Source organism: Mastomys coucha, unplaced genomic scaffold, assembly GCF_008632895.1.
Source record: "Mastomys coucha isolate ucsf_1 unplaced genomic scaffold, UCSF_Mcou_1 pScaffold5, whole genome shotgun sequence".
Classification (NCBI taxonomy): domain Eukaryota; kingdom Metazoa; phylum Chordata; class Mammalia; order Rodentia; family Muridae; genus Mastomys; species Mastomys coucha.
Genome location: NW_022196911.1, coordinates 55,777,547 through 55,804,717, shown reverse-complemented (window position 1 = coordinate 55,804,717; position 27,171 = coordinate 55,777,547). Strand labels below are relative to the sequence as shown.

General features: G+C 43.6%; 1 protein-coding gene across 1 annotated transcript in view; it reads right to left on the bottom strand.

The window, feature by feature from the left end:
• Positions 1 to 8,282: 8,282 nt before the first annotated feature.
• Positions 8,283 to 27,171, bottom strand: part of Alkbh5 (alkB homolog 5, RNA demethylase) — a 24,136-nt gene continuing 5,247 nt past the window's right edge. The window contains exons 2-4 of the mRNA XM_031351808.1: positions 22,083 to 22,163; positions 11,763 to 11,918; positions 8,283 to 11,407 (exon numbers count right to left, since the gene is read on the bottom strand). Coding sequence (XP_031207668.1) covers positions 11,230 to 11,407; positions 11,763 to 11,918; positions 22,083 to 22,163 — 415 coding nt within the window. The 3' untranslated portion in view covers positions 8,283 to 11,229. The remainder of the gene's footprint in view (positions 11,408 to 11,762; positions 11,919 to 22,082; positions 22,164 to 27,171) is intronic.

Sequence of the window (27,171 nt, the reverse complement as noted above, 5' to 3'; positions counted from 1 at the left end):
AAAAAAAAAAAAAAAAAAAAAAAGTTCTCTCCATCTCCTCCCTCTTTCTCTCTCTTTTTCTTTCTTTCTTTCTTTTTATTTTTTTTTTCTGTTTTTTTGAGACAGGGTCTCTCTGTATAAGCCCTAGCTGTCTCTGTAGACTGGGCTAGCCTCGAACTCAGACATCCTCCTGCCTCTGCCTCCCAAGTGCTGGGATTAAAGGCGTGTGCCACCACTGCCCAGCAAAATGCCAGTTCAGACAGATAGAAGCCAGCAAGTAGTAGTGGGAACTTGAACTTGGGACCTTTGGTAGGGCATTGAACCTCTCAACACTGAGCATCATTCCAGCTCTCTCTGTCTCTGTGTGTGTGTCTCTATCTCTCTTTCTGATATGTGAGCACTCTGTTGCGTGGACACCTGCATGCCAGAAGAGCATATCAGACGCCCTTACAGGTAGCCATGAGCCACCATGTGGTTGCTGGGAATTGAACTCAGTACCTCTCTGGAAGAGCAGCCAGTGCTCTTAACCACTCAGTCAGCTTACCAGCCCCTCTTTAGTAGATTTTTAAGTCTGAGAAGCCTAAGTTCATTGCTTTCTTATTCTGACTACAAACACAAATAAAACCAGTTGCCTAGGCTCCTACTTCCTGGTCTTCCCCACCACGATGGGCTGTGCCTTGAATTATGAGCTAAAAAACTTTTTATTTTTTTTTTTATTTTTTTAAATATATTTTTTAAAGATTTATTTATTTTATGTATATGAATACACTGTAGCTGTACAGATGGTTGTGAGCCTTCATGTGATTGTTGGGAATTGAATTTTAGGACCTCTGCTTGCTTCGGTCAATCCTGCTCTCTTAGTCACTGCTTGCTCCAGCCCAAAGATTTGTTTATTATTATATATAAGTACACTGTAGCTGTCTTCAGACACACCAGAAGAGGGCGTCAGATCTCATTACAGGTGGTTGTGAGCCACCATGTGGTTGCTGGGATTTGAACTCAGGACCTTCAGAAGAATAGTCAGTGCTCTTACCCGCTGAGCCATCTCACCAGCCCCTAAAAAACTCTTTAAATTCAATACATTTCTATAAAAGATAAGAAAAAGATGTGGCCTTATGATCTTATGTAGATGTACTTAGGAAGTGGAGGCAGGAGGTTCTCCTGAATCGAGAACTTTTTTTTTTTTTTTTTGAGACAGGGTTTCTCTGTGTAGCCCTGGCTGTCCGGGAACTCACTCTGTAGACCAGGCTGGCCTCGAACTCAGAACTCAGAAATCCGCCTGCCTCTGCCTCCCAAGTGCTGGGATTAAAGGCGTGCGCCACCACCGCCTGGCTGAATGGAGAATTTGAAGCTACAAAATTTGAGTATACAAAGACAAAAGGAGATTCTGAGAAAGAAGTTATTCAAGATGGAGTCCGAGTGTTCATGGGAAGAAAGCACAGCTAACCCTGTTAGGAGCAGAGATGGACTATGTGGAAGACAAACTGTCCAGTGAGTTTGTGTTCAATAACCCTAACATCAAGGGGACCTGTGGCTGAGGTCAAAGTGTTAACATTTGAAACCTCAGGACTCCAAGCTCCAGGAGAGCTGAGTCTACCTTGGAGTTTACCAAAGAAATCATGTGATGTCACATGCTCAGAAGTGTGTGGCTGCTTCGAGGATGAAAATAAAGTGACACACCGGGTGGTAGCACACGCCCCTAATCCCAGCACTTGGGAGGCAGAGGCAGGCGGATTTCTGAGTTCTGAGTTCGAGGCCAGCCTGGTCTACAGAGTGAGTTCCAGGACAGCCAGGGCTATACAGAGAAACCCTGTCTCAAAAAACCAAAAAAAAAAAAAAAAAAAAAAAAAAAAAAAAAAAAAAAAGAATTTGAGACTAACCTTAAGGGCATAGCAAAAAACGTACCAAAGAGAAAGGAGAAGGGGGAGGGAGAGGGAAGAAGAGATAGGGAGGGGGAGAGGGGGAGAGGGAGAGAGTCTAGAAGGATGCAATGGAACACCTTTGACCCTGATAACTCTTGGGATGCGGAGGCAGGTGGAATTCTGTACGTTCCAGGGCCCCTTGTTTTTTCTTTGAGATGGGCTCTTGCCATGTAGCCCTGACAGCCTTAGAACTCTCAGCTCCTTCTCTAGCGCCATGTCTGCCTGCATATCATCATGATCCCACCATGACAATAATGGACTAAGTCTCTTCATCTGTAAGCCAACCCCAGTTAAATGTTTTCTTTTACAGGAGGTGTTGCCGAGCACTGATGGCACAAACATTTGGAAGGCAGAGGCAGGCGGATCTCTGTGAGTTCAAGGCCAGCCTGGTCTGTAGAGTGAGTTCCAGGACAGCCAGGGCTGTTATACAAAGATGCCCATCATTTTAAACTTACAGAGTGCTGAGATTACAAACACTTAGTACTGGGCTGGAGAGATGGCTCAGCCTCCAGCTTATCCAATCTCTTGCCTCTGCCTTCTCCCAAAGGGTGGGATTATAGATTTGAGCAACAATGCCTGGTTATATTTCATTTTATTTTTTGAGATAGGGTTCTATTACGTAGCTTTGGATGGCCTCAAACAGAATTCCATCAGCTTCTGCCTCTTGAGTGCTGGGATTAAAAGGTATGAGCCCCCATAACAGGCACAAAGCATTCTTAACCAATGAGCCATCTCTCCAGTCCTCTTTAGTAACAACTAAACTTAAATCAAACAAACAATAATATAACATACAAATGAGGGATGGTAGCCTGGGAGTACCTGGAAACTGAGGCAAGAGGATTATTGCAAGTTCAAGGCTGTGCTAGGTAGTAAGTTCCAGGCCAGTTTGGACTAATAGAGTGGAACTCCGACACACCCAAAAAAGGAAAAGGGCTGGGTACATAGCTGGATTGGTAGAATGCTTTCCTAGTATACATAAAGCCCTGAATTCAGCTTAAGTAAACTAGGTATGGTATTAAATGTTTTTTAAAATATTATTTATTTTTTAAAGATTTATTTATTTATTTTATGTGTATGAGTACACTGTAGCTGTACAGATGGCTGTGAGCTATCATGTGGTTGCTGGGAATTGAACTTAGGACCTCTGTTTGCTCCAGCCCTGCTCTCTCCGGCGCAATACACTGTAGCTGTCTTCAGACACACCAGAAGAGGGCATCAGACCCCATTCATTACAGATGGTTGTGAGCCACCATGTGGTTGCTGGGAGTTGAACTCAGAACCTCTGGAAGAGCAGTCAGTGCTCTTAACCGTTGAACCATCTCTCCAGCCCAGTACTAAGTGTTTGTAATCTCAGCACTCTGTAAGTTTAAAATGATGGGCATCTTTGTATAACAGCCCTGGCTGTCCTGGAACTCACTCTACAGACCAGGCTGGCCTTGAACTCACAGAGATCCACCTGCCTCTGTCTCCCAAATGTTTGTGCCATCACTGCTCGGCAACACCTCCTGTAAAAGAAAACATTTAACTGGGGCTGGCTTACAGATGAAGAGACTTTGTCCATTATTGTCATGGTGGGATCATGATGATATTGCAGGCAGACATGGCGCTAGAGGAGCTGAGAGTTCTACATCTTGGTCTGCAGCAGGAGACTGTGTACCACACTGGTTGTAGTCTAAGCATAGAAGACCTCAAAGCTGGCCCCCACAGTGACACACTTCCTCCAGCAAAGCCTCATCTACTCCAACAAGTCCAAACCTCCTAGCAGTGCCACTCTCTATGGGCAAGCATTCAAACACGAGTCTGTGGGGCCACATCTATTCAAACCACCACCCTGGAGATGTCCCTCAGCTAAGCTAGCAAACTCTAAGATTCCTCAGGAATGGGTGCCTTATGAAATGCATATGCTTCATTTTTAGTTTTTGTAGGTGCAAACACTTTACTTTAGAGAATGTAAGTGGAAGCTAAGGACAGACACTCGGTTCAAGGTCACCTTGGTCTACATCCCTTCGAATAGAAGAGGAGAACGTGATTCTAAAGAGCAAGAAGGAAGTCCCAGGGAGCAGGGAAGGTGCAAGGAGAGAGCCTCAAACTTCCAGGGGCTGGCCAAACCATACCAGCAGCTGCTTCTAGGTGGTGTCCGGGGGCTTGGCAGGCCTAGAATTCCTGCAGGAGATCTAGGAGATCCTGCAGGTGGGCTTAGGGGAAGCTAAGGGACGAAAGAGAGTAGTATACCAGGACAGGAGTCAGTTGGGCTAGTCAAAGGGCAGCAGTGAGTCCCTCGTTCTTCCAGGAATGCAGATAGGAGGGCACACCCTATGCACTGGCATATTCCATCCAGGGGCTGACCAGGAAAGAGTGGATCACCCTCTCTGATTCCATTTTACAGAGGAGAAAACAGGCTCCCAGAAGGAACTTGTTGAGGAGGTTGTTGAGTTCAGGCCAGATAGGAATACATCCTGAGACTCTGTCTTGAATCTCACCCTAATAAAGAAAAGGTCAAAGATAGATAATACATACCTTCGGTCATCCTTCTCCTGAAGTAGGATTCATCTTGACACAGAACTGACCCTGGATATTGACATGAGCTCTTTTTAAAAAACATTTTACTTATTATTACTAGTGTATGCACATGTGCACATGTGTATGCATACATGTATTATGTGGGATTGAGGCACATACAGACAACTTTGTGGAGTCAGCTTTTTCCTAACGATTACTTGGGTTCTGGAGATCAAACTCAGATCATCAGGCTTGGCAGCAAATGTCCTTACCTTCTCAGCTATCTGTTTCCCTGGCCCCAGGATAGCTACATTTGGCTGTAAGCAATTAAAGACTCAGACTGGGGTACATCTACTGGGAGGGTGGCTTTGTGGCTGCAGGGACTGGGTATTTGGATACTGTCACAAGTCTGCAGGATGTAGGGCTGTATGATTCATTCCTCTCTGTGATTCCAGGTTCTAACCTACTGCCTCTGCCATCTCATCCTATTTCCTCATTGTAGAATGGGTAATATTCCCTGATTTGTTAACACTTAACACAGTCTGTGCAGGCAACTCTTCCTTTAAGGCTACACTCACTTTGTGTGAGTTGTTGTTGGTGTTTTGAGACAGGGTTTCTCTGTGTAGCCCTGGCTGTCCTGGAACTTGTTTAGTAGACCAGGCTGTCCTTGAACTCAGAGATCCACCTGCCTCTGCCTCCTGAGTGCTGGGATTAAAAGCATGGGTAACCACTGTCAGTTTAAGGCTATAGTCATTTTACAGAGGAAGAAATTGAAGCCAGAGGATGCCACTTGCTCATTGCAGTTGTTGAATTAGGATTTCTGACTCTAAGTGTGGTACTAGGAATTGTGGTTAAGAATTGAATCCCAGCACTTGGGAGGCAGAGGCAGGCAGATACTAGCCTGGTCTACAGAGTGAGTTCCAGGACATCCAGGACTACACAGAGAAACCCTGTCTCGAAAAAAAAAAAAAAGAATTGAATGGGAAGCTGGGCAGTGGTGGCGCATGCCTTTAATCCCAGCACTTGGGAGGCAGAGACAGGTGGTTTTCTGAGTTCAAGGCCAGCCTGGTCTACAGAGTGAGTTCCAGGACAGCCAGGGCTATACAGAGAAACCCTATCTTGAAAAACAAAACCAAACAAAATAATAATAATAATAATTGAATGTGATAATAAAAACATGGGAGCTATGTAGTGTACCCTGGGAAGTCAATACTAAGAGGCACCCCTAGAGCTGGAGAGATGCTCTTCTAAAGGTCCTGAGTTCAATTCCCAGCAATTACATGGTGGCTCACATCCATCTGTAATAGGATCTGACATACTCTTCTGGTGTGTGTCTGAGGACAGACAGCTACAGTGTACTCATATAAATAAAAATAAAATCTTAAAAAAAAAAGAGGAACCCCTAGTAACCAAGGAGAGCCCAGGCCCTGTAAGCGAAGCTTGAGCAACTCCACCACTTGAGATGTGATAGGTACACTCTTCTCTAAGGTATGGTGAGACCCATGTTGAGGCAATCTGTTCACAACTCATGGCACCTGATAGCATCTGCTTTTCCTCAGATTGAATGCCTTTAAACAAGTATAGCCACAAAGACCCTGGCTGTGTAGAACAGAAGCAGTGGCAGACTCAGGCAGATTATGTGACCTTTGGGTACTTAGTCCCATCCAAATACAGGACTGGTTGCTCCACATGCCACCAGGAAATGACTGGGGGCTCTGCTGCCACACTGAGGGCACAGGAAGAACTGCAGCAGTGAATGTCTGGTACTGAGATGATGGATCTCAAACTGATGAGTCCAGGGCTTCAGCACCCACAATATATTTGGGACCCTCAGCTCCCTGGCTTTACACTTCCTAGTTGCTTGCCAGGGCAGTGACTTTCCTACTAATTGTGATTGTCTTCTCTAGAGCTCACCAGATCCTAAGTCAGACCACGTTCCTTCTGCCAAAAGCCCACAAATATTATCCAGCAGTATCTCACACTAGCTGCAAAATTCAACTGGCAAATCATGTTTAAGAGGGTGTAGTTCAGTGGTACAGTGCTTGCTGAACCCATCAAGTCCTTGGTTCAATTCCTAGCACCAAAATAATGTGGCGCACGCGTGTGTGTGTATGTATGTGTGTACATATATATTCATTTTCACAAACTTCCTGTGTTAGTTAACAATGGAAAAAGAAAATCAGAGACTAAGTCTGAATTTTACTGTTTTTTTTTCCCTAGCATGCTCCCTGTTCTGAGTTTAATCCCCAGCACTAAAGGAGGGAAGAAGTAATTACATAAAATTGAAATATTAAAAACTAAGGTACTGATATTCAAAAAGTAAGGAGTTTTTTTTGTTCACGGCATTTACTGTTCTTTTCCCCTCCCTGCTTGTTTTCCGAGTGCTGGGGTTACAGGTGTATTTAGTGTTATCTAGGATGTTTTGTCTGTGTGTGTACGGTGCTGGGACTGAACACATGTTAGGTAATCGATCTATCCAATTCTATGTGATTCCCAGCAGACAAACTCAAGAGCCAGATTCAAAATAGAAACAAGAGTTTTAATGGTCTCCAGCAACCACATGGGACAGCTCAATCCTAGCTCCCCGGGGTGCCATTCTTTTTTCTGGATCCTCAGGCACCTGTATGAATGTATGTTCATGAGCCCACACCAGACCATACACAACTTAAAAAAAAAAAAAACTCAAACAGGTGAAATTAATTTAAATAATGTATTTTATTTAACTCAGTATGTCCAAAATAGTATTTCAACATGTAACCAATATAAAGTTATCAATTATATATTTTACATTCTTTTTTAATACTAACTTCAAATTCTGGTGTATAAAGCATATCTCAATTGAAACTAGCCATATTTCAAGTGCTCAAAAGCCAGAGTCCAGTGGTTCCAGATTGGACAGCATAGGTTTAAACTTAAGAAAGCAATGAGCTGCTGGGGGCATGGGTAACATTTATAAGGCCCAGAATGCACAAGGCCCTAGACCTAATCCCCAGCACTAAAGAAAAAAAAAAATACAAGCAAGCAATGGATTTATCATCCAGATTAAGTTTTAAAATAGTGCTGAGGCTGAGAAATTTCAACCGAATTAATACAATTTCTTTGAGGAATCAATAGGTCACAGATTTAGTAACAATTTCTGAAGAAAGAGGAGCATTGTAAGCTGCATGTCGGCCCCAAGGCTCTCAGGTTCTAGTTTCTGGAAGGCATACACTTTACTTTAATAAGGAGTAGGTGGGGGTTAGGGTGTGGATCAGTGGTAGAGTCCTTGCTTAACACTGGAGAGGCACTGGGTTCCATCTCTAGCACTGCCCCCCTCCAAAGGAAGTGGAGCTATGCAACTGTGGATTATGTGGGTATTCCTATATCCAATGACAAATGCTCAACTAAGACAGGGACAGAAAAAGTTAGATGCAGTGGCAAGATTGCTATTTCAAGGCTAGCCTGGGCTAGAGTGAGACCCTTTCTAAACACATATGCACGCACCTCTCTCTCTCTCTCTCTCTCTCTCTCTCTCTCTCTCTCTCTCTCTCTCTCTCTCTCACAGAGGTTGGGGGGGGGGGCAGAGAGGCACTGAGATAGATGTAGCATACAAAAGAAGCCATGTGACTGAATCTAGAGTACTTGCAACTAGAGTGGTTAGAGCCATACCAAGCTGCAAGAGGCAGGAGTAATCTTCCTACCAAAGTCTCAAAGGGAGCACGAAAGAGTCTACATTTTTGTTGTTTTGAGACAGGGTCTCACAATGTCGCCTTGGCTGTCCTCAAGCTCCCTATGTAGACTGAGCTGGCCTCAAACTTGCAACACTCCTGCTGGCATTATAGACAAGCACCATGCCTGGCTGCTTTGCTTTCTGAGACAAGGACTTGTTTTTTTTTAGCCCAGGCAGGCCTTGAACTTTTGATCCTTCTGCCTCAGCCTGTGTTGGAATTAGAGGCATGTACCACCATACCCAGCTAATTTCTTTTGCTTTAAGCTCTCAAGTTTGTGGTAATGTTTTGGCAGCCATAGAAAACTAAGAGAAACTGATAAAATGCATCTCCCTCACATGGTGTTTGAATTATAACCACAGGCAGATGATGAATCTGACACTTCAACAAAAAGCCAATTAAAATGTTCTGTGGGCAACAACTAACTATAGAGATTTACAAGCACACTGTACATGTTATTTACACTTACAGTTAATGGGCTCTACTGCCTATTTATACATCATAGAACACCTTTACATGCATGTAAGCATGTCATATACAGGTCTCTCCTTCCATCCTGAGCCTGGCCTACAGAACACTCTTATTTTTCTCATTACTCTAGACTCTTCTTTCTCCATACAACAAGGTTAAAGGAATAGAATGAGATCTGAGATGGGTAGGGCTGGTACATCCAGTTGCTGTTGGAGGAACTACTGTATATCATGAGGACTGAGTCAGGGGCTGAACCTAGTGCCATGCTAGAACAGGAAAGATTCAGGGAGTCAGGTGTGAGACTCTGAGAAACTTGCTTAAGGCTAATCCTTCTCAAGGATTGGGGTACTATCTCAGGAGACTGAAGCCTAGGATTACTGGTATCAAATGTCTCTTCCATCTCTTGTCCCTAGGAAAGGCACCCAAGCATGGATTGGGATCTGCACTTCTGCAACATCACAGCTGGGATGACATCTGGTGCTTTCTCTCAGTTCTAGTGTCATCCCACTCCACTGCACAGTTCATAAAGAGGCCCTGGCCATTCTAGACCTACCACTGCTTTTCAAACTGCTGGCCAGCCATTCTATGGGCAATGAAATGGCTTGACCAAGATTCACAGTGGCAATTTGAGCAAACTGGCTCAGATCACTGGAGCAGAGCTGGAGAGATGGAAATAGTTGGCAATCCCCTGGGATCCACATTAAGGACCCCAGTGGACTGAGTCCCAGTCTCATCCTATCCTACCTGCTTTATCTACCAACGTTCTACACCCAGGGAGCCCAAGAGCCTAGCTGCTGAGTACAAGAATGGCCATGTCCTCTACCTAAGCTCTGCTGTCCCTGCTCCAGCTCCATCTGCAGTGTTTGTACTGGCCTGCAGCCTCTCCTCCAAACCAGGGAGAGACTGTACCTTCTAGAATTCAACAAAGTGTGTCCCTGGCCACCAAGGTTTATTGAAGGCCACCCTCCTTGAAGGCGAGAGGGCAGTGGGCAAGGACAAGTCCACCTTTAGCCATCAATCAAGGGGTGTCAGTGACCAATCTTCAGAGGACTGGTAGGCAATAAATTTCTCCAAATCCAGTTGGAAGGTCAAGAAAATAAATTAAGGGAAAAAAACCCAAGGTCAGGCTTTCTCTCACCACAGCATCAGACAACTGTTTCAAAATATATTAGATTTGGTTTTTATTGTAGAGCACACACATATTAGGGCAAAGTGCTGCACACACAACTACAAATCATTTTTGGGAAAAGAGCAGTAAAAAACAAAAAAAACAAAACAAAAACCCCAAACCCCAGAAGACCTGTGACTGCTTTAGTTATGCAGTCTCAACCTGAGGGTTCCACATCGGCAAAGGATCTGACCCCAAAGAGAGACTTCCTGACAGTTGGCTGCTCTCACATCTCTGCAGCCATTGAGGCCTGGAGGCCAGACCTTTATGCACTTCCGGAGTGATGGTGGCATGGCTGCTCAGAAGGCCTGTTTTCAGCAGGCCCAGTCCTGGCTTGGCTGCCAAAGTCATTCCTAATGAACCCGGATCAGCAAAACCCCACCTTTCAGGATCAAAGCAGGCAGAAACTGTTAAAGACTTTACCTTTATATTTTTTTCTATTATTTTTAGAAGTTTCTTTCCCAGCACCCAGGCCCCTGAGGCAGAGAAAGTACCAACCCAATATGCAGGTTTGACTTCTAGCCTTGGATATATGCTATAAAATAGGTGGATAGAGGAGGCACACCTTCTTTGAGAGATGATATGGGAAAAGAGGCCCAAGATGGTCAACTGAGAGACTAAAGGGAGGGGGAAACACCTCAGAACAAAAGAAACGAAGCCCTACCACACACCCCAAGTTCCCATAACCCAAATGCTAGACTGGAAGCAAATCAGTTCCTCTAGCTAGAAACAATTCCTACAAATTACCCACTGCAGCAAGTCTAACTGTTTCATACAATCACACACATATGCCTAATAGGAGCAACCCAGCAAACAGGCATGCTCTTGGCAAAAGAGGCCAGGACCATTGTGCTAGTTCCTCGACCATCCAGGATTGGTGGGCAGAGCAAGCCAGAGGGCATGCAGGAAACCTGGGGACTCAGAAATGGGATGGCGGAGGCTGGCACTATTTAAGCCCCATACACAGCCAACCTGAGCAGTGGGGAGCAGAATATTTGCATGAGCTTCCAGAGCCTGGACAGCAGGTGAGATGTATGGGTAGCAGACTCAATGCTGGGCCTATATGGCTCCAAGAGACCTCATCCAAACATGAGCATCAGTGGAAGAAAATGGCTGGCAAAAGAATAGACTTTGTTTGAAACACTACAAAGATTTACATTTAAAGCCCAAACTAGAATTTCGTAACCAAAACATTTTGTATGTTTCAATAAACTTCCACTTGAAGACACTGTCCCCATTATCTCTACTGGCTACTCTGGTGTGAGCAATCCCCTACAGAAAAGCTAACAGCCTTTTCCAGCAAGGAGGGAAGCCAAAACATAAGAACCCAGGTCTTTCACCAATTCTGTTCTTTAGCCTTAATGGGCAACAAAGCAAGGAAAACGTATACAGGACCAAAATAACAAAGAAAAAACACTCAAACGGAACAGAAGATGGGGTAGCTACATCAGGATTAGCCAGAGTCCCAGAAGGGCACAGAGCCTCAGTGTCTCCTCATCTTCACCTTGCGGGTGGGGCTGCTGGCTGCCTCTGAGCAATCTTCCGAGGACTCATACGACTTGCGCCAATAGTTCTCAGAGGTAAAGCTCCCCCTCCGCCGGTGTGTAGGCAGAAGCACAGACCGCCGATTTTCTTCTTTGTCCATCTCCAGAATCCGAGGTCTGCAAACAAGAGGGAAAAGCAGTTACTTGAGAAGCCAGAAGGAAAGTTCTAGTGTTACCATCACTAAAGGGGACTTCAGAAGCCCCTATCCTTGAATTGGGCTTCTTGACTCAGTAGATCTCAATCAAGATGCACTAATAGCAGTGGGGCCTGCCCACTAAGTGACGGGCCAGTCTTGGGCTGTCTCTTAGACACCTTGTGGAGTCTGCTTAACTCTGAGTTTGGTGCCCGGTCCTGTGTCAGGTGTGCTGGGCTCTCCTTATCTCAGGTTCAAAGCCCTGCATGGTCTTGCCGTACCTCTACTTCCCCACTCTCCTACTCAGTTGCACTGACTTCTGTTGAGGGTTTAAGTACCTGTGGGCAGCATCGGGGTCTGCCTTGCGGTGGGACCTTTTAGGTTTCAGCGCAGGGTCTCTGGTGTTTCCTGACAGGCGATCTGAAGCATAGCTGGGTGGCAATGTGGAGCTGCTCAGGGATTTTGTTTCCAATCGCGGTGCATCTAATCTTGTCCTGCAAAGGAAACAAACACATACGGGGGTCTCAAAAGGGCCTCTTGTAAAGGTATAAACCCTATCAGAACAGATCTATCTCTAGTGAAGACCAGCTTGGTCCTCAGGCCAGCAGTCTATATTCTGTGCTTTGGTTTCTTCATGGTTCAACTAAACATACATCTAATTATGTCCAGAAGTATCTTTCTCACTCTCAGGCCCAGAAGTGGAGATTAGGAGTAACTTCTGTCTGGATACCTCCAACGATTAGGATTGCTATGCATGCTATGTAAAGAGACCCCAGAACATTCTTAGCCACAGAAGGCAGCATTTCTCAAACCAGTCACACTTGAGTTTCTCTAGGAGCATTTATCCAACCTGCCAGTGCATTGTGGGCACACTCCAATAGATGCCCTCACCCCTGCAAGCAATACAAACACAGGGAGGGTTTTGCCCCAGGACTGCAGAAGAGATAGATAGAGGAAAGCAGAATGACCTTATTTTCTCATAGACACAGGGTCATGAAGACCATGTGGCAGAGCCAGAGACTAGAGAGAAGGTGAACACCCCTGCCACATCCAAGTATCAGTAGTCCTTTGGGGAATGTTAAACAAGCAGAGACCAAAAGAGATTATTTTTATTTTTTTTTAAAAAAGTTACTTTTAAATTACACGTGTGCCTGTTGTGTGTGCATATGCAAATGTCCATGGGGAACAAAGAGATTGGATAAGCTAGGGTTGGAGCTACAGGTGGTTATGAACCACCCCATACGGGTATCAGGAGTTGAATTCAGGTTCTCTGGTAGCTGCTCCCCTCTATCCAAGGGCTTTTGAAAGTCTGGGGGAGGGGAGTTGCATGCCTTTAAGCACCCAGGAGGCAGAGGCAGGAAAATGAGTTGGAGGCCAGCTAGGGTTAAATATTGAGACCTTGCCTAAATTAATAAGAACGAAAAGAAATACAATGTCCAGTAAAAGCAAAACAACAACAGCAGTTCCCAGCAACCACATGGTGGCTCACAACCATCCTTAACGAGACAGAAAAACGTAAATTAGGCTTAAGGCAGCAGATGTGAACATCTGCCAAAGAGGTCTGAGCTGGGGTTCACACTATAACTCTGAGGCAGAGTGCTTGTTTACACGGATGAAGTACTGGATTCAGTTATCAACACAGGAGCAAGGGGGCCGGGAGAGGTAAGCAGACTTGAGTCCTTATGAGAGAAGAGTTGAGGGCTAGCATGAAGACTACCATTCCTAGAGTTGCAACTCTATCAAGAAGACAAACCAGGCCAAGGTACAGATGAGACTGGAACAAAGAAAGGATGGCCAAGGCTACAGTCAACAGGGACTGGGGAGTTGGCTCAAGCAGTTAAAGTGCTTGCCAGAGAAGCAAGAGGAACACTGTCTGTGAACCCATATAAATACCAAGTAACATAGTGACTCACCTGTAACTACAGCCTTGGAAGTGATCTCTGGAGCAAGAAGGTTAGCAAGATAGCATACTGAAAAGCTCTGGGTTTAGCCGGGTGGTGGTGGCGGCGCACACAGGCGGATTTCTGAGTTCGAGGCCAACCTGGTCTATAGAGTGAGTTCCAGGACAGCCAGGACTACACAGAAAAACCCTGTCTTGAAAAACCAAAAAGCTCTGGGTTTACTTGAGAAGATCAAACAATGAAAACGGCAGGGGCCCAAGAGAAAGCCCAGGATTAATAGAACTAGCTTCTAGAGGATCCTGGTTTGGCTCCCAGTACCCATATGGCAGCTCAGAACTGTCTGTTAACTCTACTCCAGTGGTTCTCAACTTGTGAGCTGTGCAACCCCTTTAACAAACTTCTACCTTCAAAAATATCTACATTAAAACTCATAACAGTAGCAAAATTACAGTTATGAAGTAGCAACAAAAATAATGTTATGGGGCTAGAGAGATGGCTCAGTGGTTAAGAGCACTGACTGTTCTTCCAAAGGTCCTGAGTTCAGTTCCCAGCAAACACATGGTGGCTCACAACCATCCGTAATGAGATCTGACACCCTCTTCTGGGGTTTCTGAAGACAGCTACCATGTACTTGAATACAATAAATGAATAAATCTTTAAAAAAAGAAGGTTGGGGTCACCACAATCCTTCAGCAGTAGGAGGGTTGAGAACCAACCACTGCTCTAGTCCTAGGGCATCTGATGCCCTCTCTGACCTGTGGCTATCGGGTGCAAACAAAACATCCATGTGTAAAAATAAAAACAAATTTATAAATGCATAAGTGTGGTGGTTTGAATATGCTTGGTCCAGGGAGTAGCATTGTTAGGAGGTATGGCCTTGTTGGAAGAAGTGTGTCACTTTGAGGAGGGGCTTTAAGACCCTTCTCCTAGCAGCCTGGTAAACAGTCTTCCCCTGGTGGCCTTCAAATGTAGAACTCTCATCAGCTCCTTACACCATGCCTGCCTGGATACTGCCATGCTCCCAACTTGATGATAATGGACTGAACCTCTGAACCTGTAAACCAGCCCCAATTAAATGTTGTCCTTTACAAGAGTTGCCTTGGTCATGGTGTCTCTTCACAGCAATAAAACCCTAAGACTACAGTAAAATAGAAATGGTGGAAGATTCCCAGCATCAAGACTGGTCTCCAATGTGTACCCACCCAGAAGAAAGCACATACACATGCATATATACCAAACACACAAGAAAAAGATCAGAACAACAAAAAATAACCTCCAACACATCCACATGTAGACTGTGGGTAAGGAAGGGGTGGACTTTTGTCTTAGACACACCTCTTTCTTTTTCTTTTTTTCTTTTTGGTTTTTCAAGACAGGGTTTCTCTGTGCAGCCCTGGCTGTCCTCGAACTTAGAAATCCACCTGCCTCTGCCTCCCAAGTGTTGGGATTCAAGGCATGCGCCACCACTGCCTGGCTCAGTCACACCTCTTATGCTCCTTTACCATTCATCTAATAGAAAAGCTGCTGAAGGTAGGGAACAATACTAAATCAGTGGTCAGATCCCTGACTTCAGTCACATAGCTACTATCTCATCAGGGTTTCTAAAGCAGAGCTGCAAGGGGGCAGCACCACAATTATGGGAGATGGGGCAATAGCTTAGGCATGGTCACAGCTAGGGAAACTGAGATCTAGGCACTAATACTCTCCTGATGAACAGAGCAGAGTGCACCACCACACCCACCCTCTGTTCATCCATACACTTAACTAGGGTAGGGTCCCCAGCAGACCTCTGGAATCCCACATTCCACTGGTGGCTTCTATTGCCATCCAGGCTTATTTGTCTGTTGCAGCATAATGGATGCCTCAAAGCCAGCCTTCCCTCTTTTTGTAGTACTATGAATGGAACCAGGGCTTCAGCCAAGCTAAGCAAACCGTTAGCATGAGCTACCTCCCTAGCCAAAAGAATGCCTCACTTGGCTTAACAGACCCTGAAACCCTTCTGTTGTTGTTGGATAAGTCCCAACCATTTGAGTACTGCCTGTACATCTCTGGAAAGCCTTTCTTGACTTGCCCCTCCCTGGTGAGTATTCAATGGCTAACTTCTCCAAAGGACACACAGGTAAGAGATCACTTGGGCTAGGTATAGCTCAGTGGTAAAGCACTGGACCACTTGTAAAACATAACCACAATCAAACAAATCAAATTATACTAACAAGCAGGGCAGTGGTGGCGCATGCCTTTAATCCCAGCACTTGGGAGGCAGAGGCAGGCGGATTTCTGAGTTCTAGGCCAGCCTGGTCTACAGAGTGAGTTCCAGGACAGCCAGGGCTACACAGAGAAACCCTGTCTCAAAAAACAAAAAACACAGAGTGAGTACCAGGACAGCCGGGGCTACAGAGAGAAACCCTGTCTCGAAAAACCAAACCAAACCAAACCAAACAAACAAAACAAAACAAAACAAAAAATAAATAAAAAAATCATACTAACAAATACTCCCAGCACTACACAGAAAACCATAACATACTAATGTTTGCTAACTTTTGGTAAATGGACCTCTAGCTGTTTCTTCCCTAGTTCTTCAGAACATTCTGTAAGACCTACTTTACCAAAAAGCGTCCTATTTATATTGCCTTGTCTCATTTCATCCACTTCACCCAGTTTAACAGACAGTGCCACCTACAAGTGTTGTAGACAGACTCAACAAACAAGTCTTGAGAGGCACTTGAGATCAAGACAAAAAAATCCCCCAAAGCTCTCCAGAGGTGCAAATGTTGATATAAGCTCTTTCTTAGTCCCTAGTCCCCCACTACTGAGTGCCCCACACTTTCTGGCTTTCCAGCCACTAAATGTAACATTTCTGTCTAGCCAGTGGTTTCTAGTTCTGAAAGCCTTCCTGGATTCTTCCACTAACATGGATGTAATTAATTTTAATTTTCTTTCTCGTGGGCTCTCAAGGGACTTATTCTGTGCTTTCCTATCAGTGTGTCCTTTGCTTTGTGCTGTAATGCATGCAAAAATAGAAAGAACTATGAGTGTCTTATGGTGCTTTTCTTGGATGCCTCTGTACAATAAAAACCTGGTGACAAGTTGGAAATCCCTGCTCAAAACTCCTTCCAAGTAATTCACTTCCTGCCTGAGCTCCTTTTCAGAGTTCACACCTCCTACACTTAGGGTTAATATGTGAGTATGTTGGCAACAAAACAGGTCCTCCCAGTAGGAAGACCACTGGAGTGTACATCAGGAAATCATGCAAAGAACAGAAACACCATTCACTAGTACCAAGTCCATAAATTAACCACCTTGGTCATCTAACCAGTATTTTAACCATTCAACTATCCCCCCAAAAGAGGCTGGGTCTAGTTCTTCTCCAGGGAGCACAATGACTAAAATAACCAGGGACATTATTGGATACAGGCACTTTTTAAGGACATGCTACTATTTCACCCCACTCAAGTAACATTCTCCCCACAATATTCTCTGTCTCTGTCTCTGTCACACACACACACACACACACACACACACACACACACACACACACCCACCCACCCACCCACCCACCCCGGAGACAAGCTCTCTCTATAGTCCTGACTGTTCTGGCATTTGCTATGTAGATTAGGTTGGCCTTAAACCTCAGAGATCTGGCTGCCTCTAACTCTCAAACTCTCTTAATTAACTATTCTGGTTGGTTTGTTTGTTTGAAACAAGGTTTCTCTATGTAACCTTGGCTGTCCTGGAACTCACTCTATAGACCACATTGGCCTTGAACTCAGAAACTTACTTGCCTCTTCCAAGTGCTGGGGTTTTTTTTTTATATTCAGAATTTATTCTTATTACATGTATTAGTATTTTTGCCCGATGGGAAGTATGATTTTAAACAAAAAAATTTAGAAGAGGGTATCAGATCCCCTGGAACTGGAATTACAGGTGGTTGTGAGGCACCATAGGAGTGCTGGGAACAGAACCCAGTTCCTCTGGAAGAGTAGCCAGTGCTTTTAATTGCTGGGCCATCTCTCACAGCCCTTTTTATTTTTAGCAAGTATGGTGGCATGAAACTTCAATCCCAAAACTCAGGAGGTAGAGGTGGGAAGGGTACCTGCAAGTTGGAGGCTAGCCTGGTTAGGGCTATGCAGACACTGTGACTGATCTAGAATCTGAACTCAGTTCCTTATGAAGGGCAGCAAGTGCTCTTAAGCACTGAGTTCGTTTCTTTTCTTTTCTTATTATGTAGCCCTGGCTGGTCTGGAATTCACTACATAGACCAGGCTGGCCTTGAACTCAGAGATCTACCTGCCTCTGCCTCATGAGTGTTGGAATTAAAGGTGTGTGCCACTACGCCCTGCCTAAGCTTGTTTCTTTTCTTTTTTTATAAAGATATTTTGTTTTGTTTTGTTTTTTGTTTTTCAGAGACAGGGTTTCTCTGAGTATCCTCGGCTGTCCTGGAACTCACTCTGTAGACCAGGCTGGCCTTGCACTCAGAAATCTGCCTGCCTCTGCCTCCCAAGTGCTGGGATTTAAAGGCGTGTGCCACTGCCGCCCAGATTTTTATAAAGATTTTTAAAAAGGATTTATTTATTTTATGAGCGCTCTATCTGCAATTACACCTGCATGCCAGAAGAGGACATCAGATCATGTTATAGATGGTTGTGAGTCACCATGTGGTTGCTGGGAATTGAACATAGGACCTCTAGAAGAGCATCAAGTGCTCTTAATCACTGAGCCATCTCTCCAGCCCCCTGAGCTTGTTTCTTAACTTACTAAGCATGCACCCCAGTAATACTTGACCAAGGAGGTAGGTAAAGGGAAGATCTTGAGTGTTCCACTGTGCAAACCACCACCAAGTTAGGAGACCTAGGCACAGCATCTCACTCAATCATGTACTGGAACTACAAAAACTGGTTTGAAGTTTGAGGATTTTATTCCCAAGCAAACTCAAAAGTCACTTCAAAGGAGCTATATTTTGTTCATCCAAGCAAGCACATAGCAGCTATCGATCCACTTCTCTTCATGAAATCCTTAGAAAAGATCTTGTTGCCAGGCAGTGGTGGTGCACGACTTTAATCTCAGCACTTGGGAGGCAGAGGCAGGCAGATTTCCGAGTTTGAGGCCAGCCTGGTCTACAGAGTGAGTTCTAGGACAGCCAGGGCTACACAGAGAAACCCTGTCTGGAAAAAAAAAAAAAAAAAAAAAAAAAAGAAAAGAAAAGAAAAGAAAAGATCTTGTCAGCTCTGACTGATTTGAGCTGGCATTAGAGCCACCAGGCCCTCCCTCTGGAGTTTACACCATCATTATCTAAACTTTAGGTAAGACTGACTCTAAGTAACAGGGCAGACTCAGTGTCCAGACTCTACTCACTAGAATTTGGCCTTGCCAAAGACACCTGTGATGTACGGCTAATGTCTGGATGCCCAAGTTAGGATGCTTTCCTTTTCAACTGTCTAAGTTCATTCATTTACAAGACAAATTCCAAGAGCTATTCTGAAACTACTCTTTGGCAGTCCAAATTGTTCTTCACTAATCAACTAACTCATTTTGCCAGGATGGCAAGCTAGGCACCAGACATACTCTCAATTATCCCTGAGTATGAATTTGGAAATTCGCAATTGCCAGTATATGGGCTGCGATAGCCTTAAAGAGGGCATGCTGAAGGGCTACAGGTAGGCAAGATGTCCTGCATGCCAAAATGATAATATATGAAATTTAAGAGTGGCAATGTGGAATAAAACATGAACACGTAAGAAAGGTGTTTCCAACAAAAGCCATCCTGACACAGAATCATAAACTCATTGACTGCACTGTGGCTGTGGCTACTTTAAGGTAGAGTAAAAATGAAGGGAAGGCCCTCAAGGGACTAGGCTGGATACTTAGAACTTCATTCTGCTGGCAAAAAAAAAAGACATCTATGTCAATCCTTGGATTACTCTGGTTAGCTGATGTTCAATATGAACGGTGCAAGTTGTATTCATAGCAAGTTGTATACATATCTTGGTATGTAGTATAAACAGCACTTTGCTTCTGTGGTCTTTTTCAGAAAAATATAAGCCTTGTCCAAGTATAAGAAAAATCAGGTGCATCCCATTGCAATATTCTATAAAGTACCCAGCCAATTAAGTCTGAGAAACTGTTATAAGCCAAGAGGAATAAGGTAACATGGAAAAAATTAAGTAACCTAAGTGTGATGATTAATCTTGGTCACCATCTTATTGAAATATAGAATCACCTGGAAGATGAGCCTTTGGGCATGGAGGCTTAAAGAAAATTGTCTTTTATTTTGGTTTGTTTTTGGAGACAGGGTTTCTCTGTATAGCCCTGGCTGTCCTCAAACTCAGAAATCCACCTGCCTCTGCCTCCCAAGTGCTGGGATTAAAGGTGTGTGCCATCGCCACCCCAACCTCCCCAGCACCCCCCCAGAGAGAAGTGTCTTAATCAGGTTGAGCTGGGAAGACCTGCCCACTATGGGTGGTAGCATTCCCTAGTCTAAGAAACTGGACTATATAAAAAAAGACAAAACTGAACTGAACACAAGCATTTATTGTCCTCTGCTTGCTTACTTTATATGAAATATGACCAGCTACCTGAAGCCTCTACCACTAAAACTCCCCCATCATAAAGGTCTATACCCTGGGACTATGAGACAAATAAAATCTTTTTAACTTACCTTTGTCAGAAAATTTTATTACAGAAACAGGAAAACAAAGATACTAGGTAAATCTAAAACTATAGAGATGCACGGATCTCAAAGTCCCAGTCACACTTACAAAGTGCTTTACTGTTGCTACATTCCCAGCCACAATTGACTTATTTTCTTTGGTTGTTTGTTTTCAGAGAAAGGGTCTTGCTATAATGCTAAGCTGGTTTCTAGTTCTTAGGCTCAAGTGATTCTTGCCTCAGACTCCCAAGAAGCTGAGCCTACATACACATGCCAATGTCTATAGCTACTGGTGTAATCTGTCTAGCTCTCTGTATTGGGAATTAAACTGGGGCTCCATTTGCCAGGTAAACATTCTATCACTGAAGTATATCCCAAGCCCAGCATTCTTTTTACTTTTTCATTTGAGACAGGGTCTCACAAACTTGCCTCAGCTAGCCTTGAATGTTCTCTGTAGCCTACAGAGATCCTACACTTATAATCTTCCTGCTTCAACTTCAGCATTAACTGTAACAAATATACTATACTAAATTGAAGATATCAAAATAGAAGAAATGAAATACAGAGTACTCTACGGAACTCTAAAGATCTCACAATGTTTTACAAAACAACTATCAAAAACCAATGTATAAAGCTAATTGTTTTTCTAGTTCTACCTGTATCATTGACTTTTCATTCCTCGTGGTAAGTGTGTAAAAATATAATTCAATATTGAAAGTATAAAACCCAATGTGAAGCCTCACAATATAGAAATTGTACAGTCTTGGGTCTGGTTAAAGGCCAGAAAGATTGTCAGATACCCCACGACTAGAATTACAGATGGTTGTGAGCTGGCGTGTAGGTGCTGGTAATCCAAACCTGGTCTTCTGGAAAAAGTGCACCTAATCAATGAGCCAACTCGCCAGCCCTTTTAAGACAAGGTCACTTTAGGTAGTTCTGGCTGTCTGGAGCTCATTATGTAAACCAGGCTTGCCTTGAATTCATATCCACTTGCCTCTGCATTACCATACTTACCTACAACATTTTCTATAACAAAATTTAAAAATGTACTTAAGATTTAAAAAGAAATTGCTTAAGCTTTAAGAGGGAAAAAAAGGGCAAACAATGCACATCCACTAAGCATATCCTAGCCTGTACACCCGGACCTGCTTTGCTCGACTTTTGTTTTTTTTTTTTTAAAGATGGAGTTTATTTATCATGGTGGCTTTAATCCCAGAACTTCAGATATAGAGGCCGGCCAATCTTCAAGTCTACATAGTAAATTCTAGACCAGCCAAAGCAACACTGTAAAAAAAAAAAAAAAAAAAAAAAAGACAAAAAAGGAAGCAAGCACACATAAGCCTCATGTAGCTCAGGTGGGCCTTGAACTCTTTTTCTACTTCCACTTCGTAGGTCTTAACACCAGTGCCTCGCTCTGCTTGAGTAACTTTACTTTTCTTCTTCTCTTTCCCCTTTCTTTTCTTTCTTATTCTATGACAGGCCTGATTCAATCCTTTCACCTTAGCCTCCTAAATGCTAGATTGCAGGTATTATTGAGTCTTCATGTCCAGCTAGGACAGGGTAGATTACTAATGTTAATCAGAATGTCACCAACCAAGGCCCCCTCACTAGAGGACGTACAGACACAGCTATAAGCCAGCTAAACACTGCATCCTAACCTCCCACTCTTGTTACCTCTCCTCATTCCTTGCTCCTTCTAGAAGTGAAAGCCTAGGCATTTTTAAAGTAGGCCTCTACAGTACAGTCTAAAAATAATCACTGAAAGTACATGTAACAAGTCAGAACATGGGGGTGGGGTTGGCTTAGAAAAGTACTCCCCAAATCTTGTTTCAAAACTGTGAGCAAAGGAACTGGGGATAACTCGGGAGTGAGAACATGCACTGTTCTGGTAGAGGACCCGAGTCTGGTTCTCAGCATCCATGTCTGAAGGCTTACAACTACCTGGAACTCTGACTCCACAGACATTTTCACAATGTGCACACACACGTAAACAGTCCAAGGATGTAAAATAATTACATAGTGTGATGCCACAAGTACAGAGAGGTAAGTTCTAAAAGGATCCAGATAGGTTTATAGGTAAGGCAGAGGATGCCAGACAAGAAGGTACTTACTTCCTGAGAATGATGACCGCCCGACGTTCCTTAATGTCCTGAGGCCGTATGCAGTGAGTGATTTCATCAGCAGCATACCCACTAGAAAGAGACAGAACGAGTCATCAGTAACAAAGTAGACAAACAACCCAAGTTCATGGGGGATAGAAATAGGATCAAGTTTTATGGCTGCCTTCTGCCACTACTACTTCAAGAATCTACACAAGAGGGAAATACCACATTTAAACTCTAAGTGTCTGCCTAGAAACCTTTCATGGAAAAATCTGGCACAGAAGATTCACTGGTAACTGTTAAGTAACAGTCTGAACCAGGACTCTCCTAGCACAGACCACAATTGCTTTTGTTTGCAGCTCTTAAGGATAGGATGTAATTCAAGAGGTAAAGCACTTTGGCTGGCATGTGTGAGTGCCTGGGTTCAATCCCCAGCACAAAGACAAATATAAAAGCAAACTAACTAACTCCACTAACTCTGGAAGTTAGTGGAGTGAAGGTGGAAGTCCCTGGTAAAAGGACAGAAGCCTGCCTTGACCCAAATGTGGTTAGATAACCATCTTCTCAACTGGAATCCTTCTGATTTGAAGTTCTGGGAATAATTCTGATTACTGAGCCCCTCCCATGTTCTCAATAAGCACCCACAAAAGATAAACTACTCCTGCTATAAGCTACTTCACTGGACTGCAGAGATCAACAGAGCCAGATACCAGGCCTGATGGAAGAGATTGCCTTCTAGTTTTCCCATTTAGGATTCCTAGCTGTCCTTGGGCCAACCCTTCCTATGGCTACTGATCTCCTTCCCAAGTGCTGCTGTACAGATAACACTTTCCTAACTACCTGAAACACAAAAGATCTGGGATTGGCTCTGTAAGGGCCAGGCTGTCCCAAAGGAAATGCTGGATTCAAAAGCCTGTCAGCCTTTAGAGCAGCGGTTCTCAACCTTCCTAAGGCTCTGACCCTATACAGTTATGTTGAGTTGACCTCCAACCATAACATTTTTGCCGCTCTTCATAACTGTAATTTTGCTACTTTATGAACTGTGATGTAAAAATCTGTGTTTTCCAATGGTCTTAGGTGATAGAACAAGCCTCTTTATATATAAATGCCTTACCTGTTCCTATCCCCACTTCCAGATGTTTCTACATCAGGGTTCTTTAGTGGGTTTGGTGTGTGTGTGTGTGTGTGTGTGTGTGTGTGTGTGTGTGTGTGTGTGTGTGTGTGTGTGTGTATGTTCCACACAAGACCCTATGGACAAATATCCATAAGCCAAATCAAGTTGGAAACTACTGATTCGAGTGTCCAAAAGGATTGGTATGTGAAAAGATCTATATTACTATTTGCATAATAGAGATTATTATATATAATTACTATAGCAAAAGAATCACTGACTGTAACAGAGCACTGACCAAAGAAACCCACTCTTCACCCCTATTAACTGGGTCCACAGTGAGAAGTACTGCTTTTTGGTCTGCCTGTTTGAAACAGGGTCTTTCTACATAGCCCTGGTTGTAACTCACTATGAAGACCAGATTGTCCTTAAACTCAGAGATCTATCTTCCTTTGCCTCCCAAGTGCCGGTATTAAATGTGTGTACCTCCATGCTCCACCTAGCTACAAGTTTTGTTACATGCTGAACAAAAAAAATCTTAGTTTCTTCAATGCTTGTAAGGAGAACAGTAGACTTCCCAGTATTCATTTTGTTATGCTTTATAATTTAGGCACTCATTGTTTGTCATTATTAAAGACTCAAGATTTAAATGGCAGACAGACTTACTTCCCTTCAGGGCAGAATCAAAAGTTAAGACTGTTTACATGACTGAAACCTCTGGGAAGGGAGCAGTTGGAGGCCTACTTGAGGGTTGAGAATGATACTGGATAACTCAAAAGTACATCAGACCCTCCTACGTAAGATTCCAAGAATCTGGCACTGCTAAAGGGCATAGACCACTTAGCAAGCCAGAGCCTGAGTTCAGCTCCTGCAGAGGAAACATAATCTCAGATCCTTCACAGGCTTCTATTCTAGAAGGGGCCTTTTGGCCCCATTCTCAAGCTAGGTGCTATCTCTAAGTCTTATTCAAAAAATATAAATTTTTTCCCATTTTAACTTTTGAGAGAAGGTCTCTCTACTCTGTAACCATGTAGTCCAGACTGGCCTCAAACCCATAACAACATTCCTACCTTAGCCTGTGGAAGGTTGGGATTACAGGTATGAACTACGTTATCATTTTATAATAGTGACTAGAGGCTGGGCTGAAAGATAAGTCTTCCATACTATATATACATACACACATATACATACACATACACACACACACACACACACACACACACACACACACACACCTACCTCAAAGGCTTGAATCAGTAGTGCCAGCTACATGCAATGTTTTCTGTTGTTAACAAGTATTATGTTTGACTTGGCTATTATAAGCATGACCAAGGTCCCTAACTTCTCATCTCCAACAAGAAACCACTTAATGTAGTCCAGGAACAAGTCCAAATTGTTTGTCAAAGCTTGACTGCTTCCATGTTCCCTGCTCCATCCTCCAAAGGGCTATTAAATAAGTCATTCCAGGTTCCTGCCATAACACAGGACTCACAACTAGTATGGAGGAAGTGCTGCACAGAACCACAGAAGTGACCTTGACCCTGTGTTTAAGACTATTAACACCAGAATTCTAGAACCTTGTGCTATCTGTGATAGTCCACTGATTTTTTCCTCTGTGGGAGAGAGAACCCAAAAGGTATAAACATAAGTTCTCTTAGTTGAACTTAAGTAGAAAATGCCTAGCTGAAACTACAATAGCTTTTTGTTTTTGTTTTCCTCCTGCTAAGAATGGTACTTGCTACAGGAGACAGTGAAAAATCTCATTCTGCCAGTTTGAAATGTAATACGCCCTGGGTACAGTTCTACCCTTGAAGTGAAGGAAACTTCTATGGCCTCCTATTGCTGTTTTTACAGGGAGAACAGGGGGGGAAATACCTTATGCTTGTCCAGCTGCCTTGGTCTCTGCCTTGGCTGAGCAATAACCATCAAGTACCAGGACCTAGCTCTGTCTTGTCACTAGTATTAACCTTAGAATAACTCAAGGGAACTGTCATTACCTATCTCCTTTCTCCTGGTAAAATTTCCCTAAGCCTCCTGCCAACTGATTTCCTCCTAGCTACCCAACCACACCATCTGGACTCTACTATATTTGGACTACGGAAATTGTGTTTTCCCTGTAAGACAACATTCTTCTTACTCAACTCAGATCTTACTCAACTTCAGCGCCATGGACAAAAAAATTAAATGTGTGCTAACATTCTATACCAGAAGTCTATCACTTTGAAACCTCTACTTTAAGACCAACAGAGATTGCAACAAGCTTTCCTTGGAGGATTGTACACAAGTTAAATAACTCTGGAAACTCATTAATAAGGAAATGTGCAGAACTATGCCTGTTTCTTCTAGGGACAGTCTTGGAGATGTAGTTGCTAAGGCTCATTTCTAAGATGGCCACCATTCTCCAACTGTTCCATATATCCTGCCTAGGCCAGGACATACAAAAAAAAAAAAAAAAAAAAAAAAAAAAGGATGAACTAGAAAAAGTAATAGCCTAATGCCAGCCTCCCTTTGAGGGGCTATTTTCTCTAGGCAGCCCCTTGAGACTATCTCACCACTGACAGACTTGCAGGGGAAAGAAGCTAAGGGCTGGGGGTGGGGCAGGAGCCACTGGTACAGGCAGGCCGGTGAACTTAATCCTCTAGGAAACAAGTCTTGGGACTTTGTGGCACTTATATATCCCAATTCCACACATACCAAAGTACTGACAGCAGCTCATCTCTTGAGACATCTTTAACAAAACTTCAAGAACTCAACAGTAAGCAGTATAACAAAGATTCAACCTTTTCTTTTTTCTTTTCTTTTTGTTTGTTTTTCAAGACAGGGTTTCTCTGTATAGCCCTAGTTGTCCTGGAACTCACCTGTAGATCAGCTGGCCTCGAACTCAGAAATCTGCCTGCCTCTGCCTCCCAAGTGCTGGGATTAAAGGCATGTGCCACCACCCCACCTGGTTAAATCTAAAAAAGTCCAAACAAGAGGTGCAGCCCAGGACTTTACTGTCCTGCTTTCCCAACTATTTTAAACCACAAAGCTAAATTTTGCTTTCAACCAGCCAAACAAGATGAGCTATTAGCTCCAAACTGACAGAGATGCCTGGCTCCCCAATACCAGAAGACAGAACAGTTCAAAGATCAAGCTTACCAGCACACAAATGGATGGCTAGGTGAAGCAGTCATTTCTAGACTTGTGGACAGCCCACAGGAGTCTGGGAATGACTACAAAGCAGTGATTAAAGCAGTTAGCCTTGAGGTGATTTTTTTTTTTTTTTTTTTTTTTTTTTTTTTTTTTTTTGGTTTTTGAGACACGGTTCTCCTGTGTGGCCCTGGCTGTCCCTGGAAACCCATGGTGATTTGCCTGCCTCTGCCTCCCAAATACTAGTATTAAAGATGTGCACCAGCTTGAGGTGATCTAACTAAAATAATGAAATCTGTTTATTTATTATTAATCATTATTAGATTATTGTTGTTAATTATTAATGTAATAAAATTATTATTAAATTATTGTTAAGTCGAAATATTTATTTATTTATTATAAGTACACTGTAGCTGTCTTCAGACACACCAGAAGAGGGCATCAGATCCCATTACAGGTGGTCGTGAGCCACCATGTGGTTCCTGGGGTTTGAACTCAGGACCTCTGAAAGAGTAGTCAGTGCTCTTAACCGCCGAGCCATCTCTCCAGCCCAGAATCTGTTTTTTAAAATCCTCTAAGAATTACTTCATGAAGTAATGCTTACATTGCTTTTTTACTTGTGCATACGTGTGGATGCACATGCATGTAGAGGCCAGAGGTCAATTTCAGTTGTCATTCACTTTGCTTTATTTGAGAAGGGGTCTCTCACTAGAAAAAGGCAAGGCTGAGTAGGTGACTAGTGAGTTTTGTATTCACCTCTCTGGCCCTGGGATTACAAGCTTGAAAGAAGGAAAAAGGGGAGCTGGGCTGTGGTGGCCCATGTCTTTAATCCCAGCACTTGGGAGGCAGAGGCAGGCA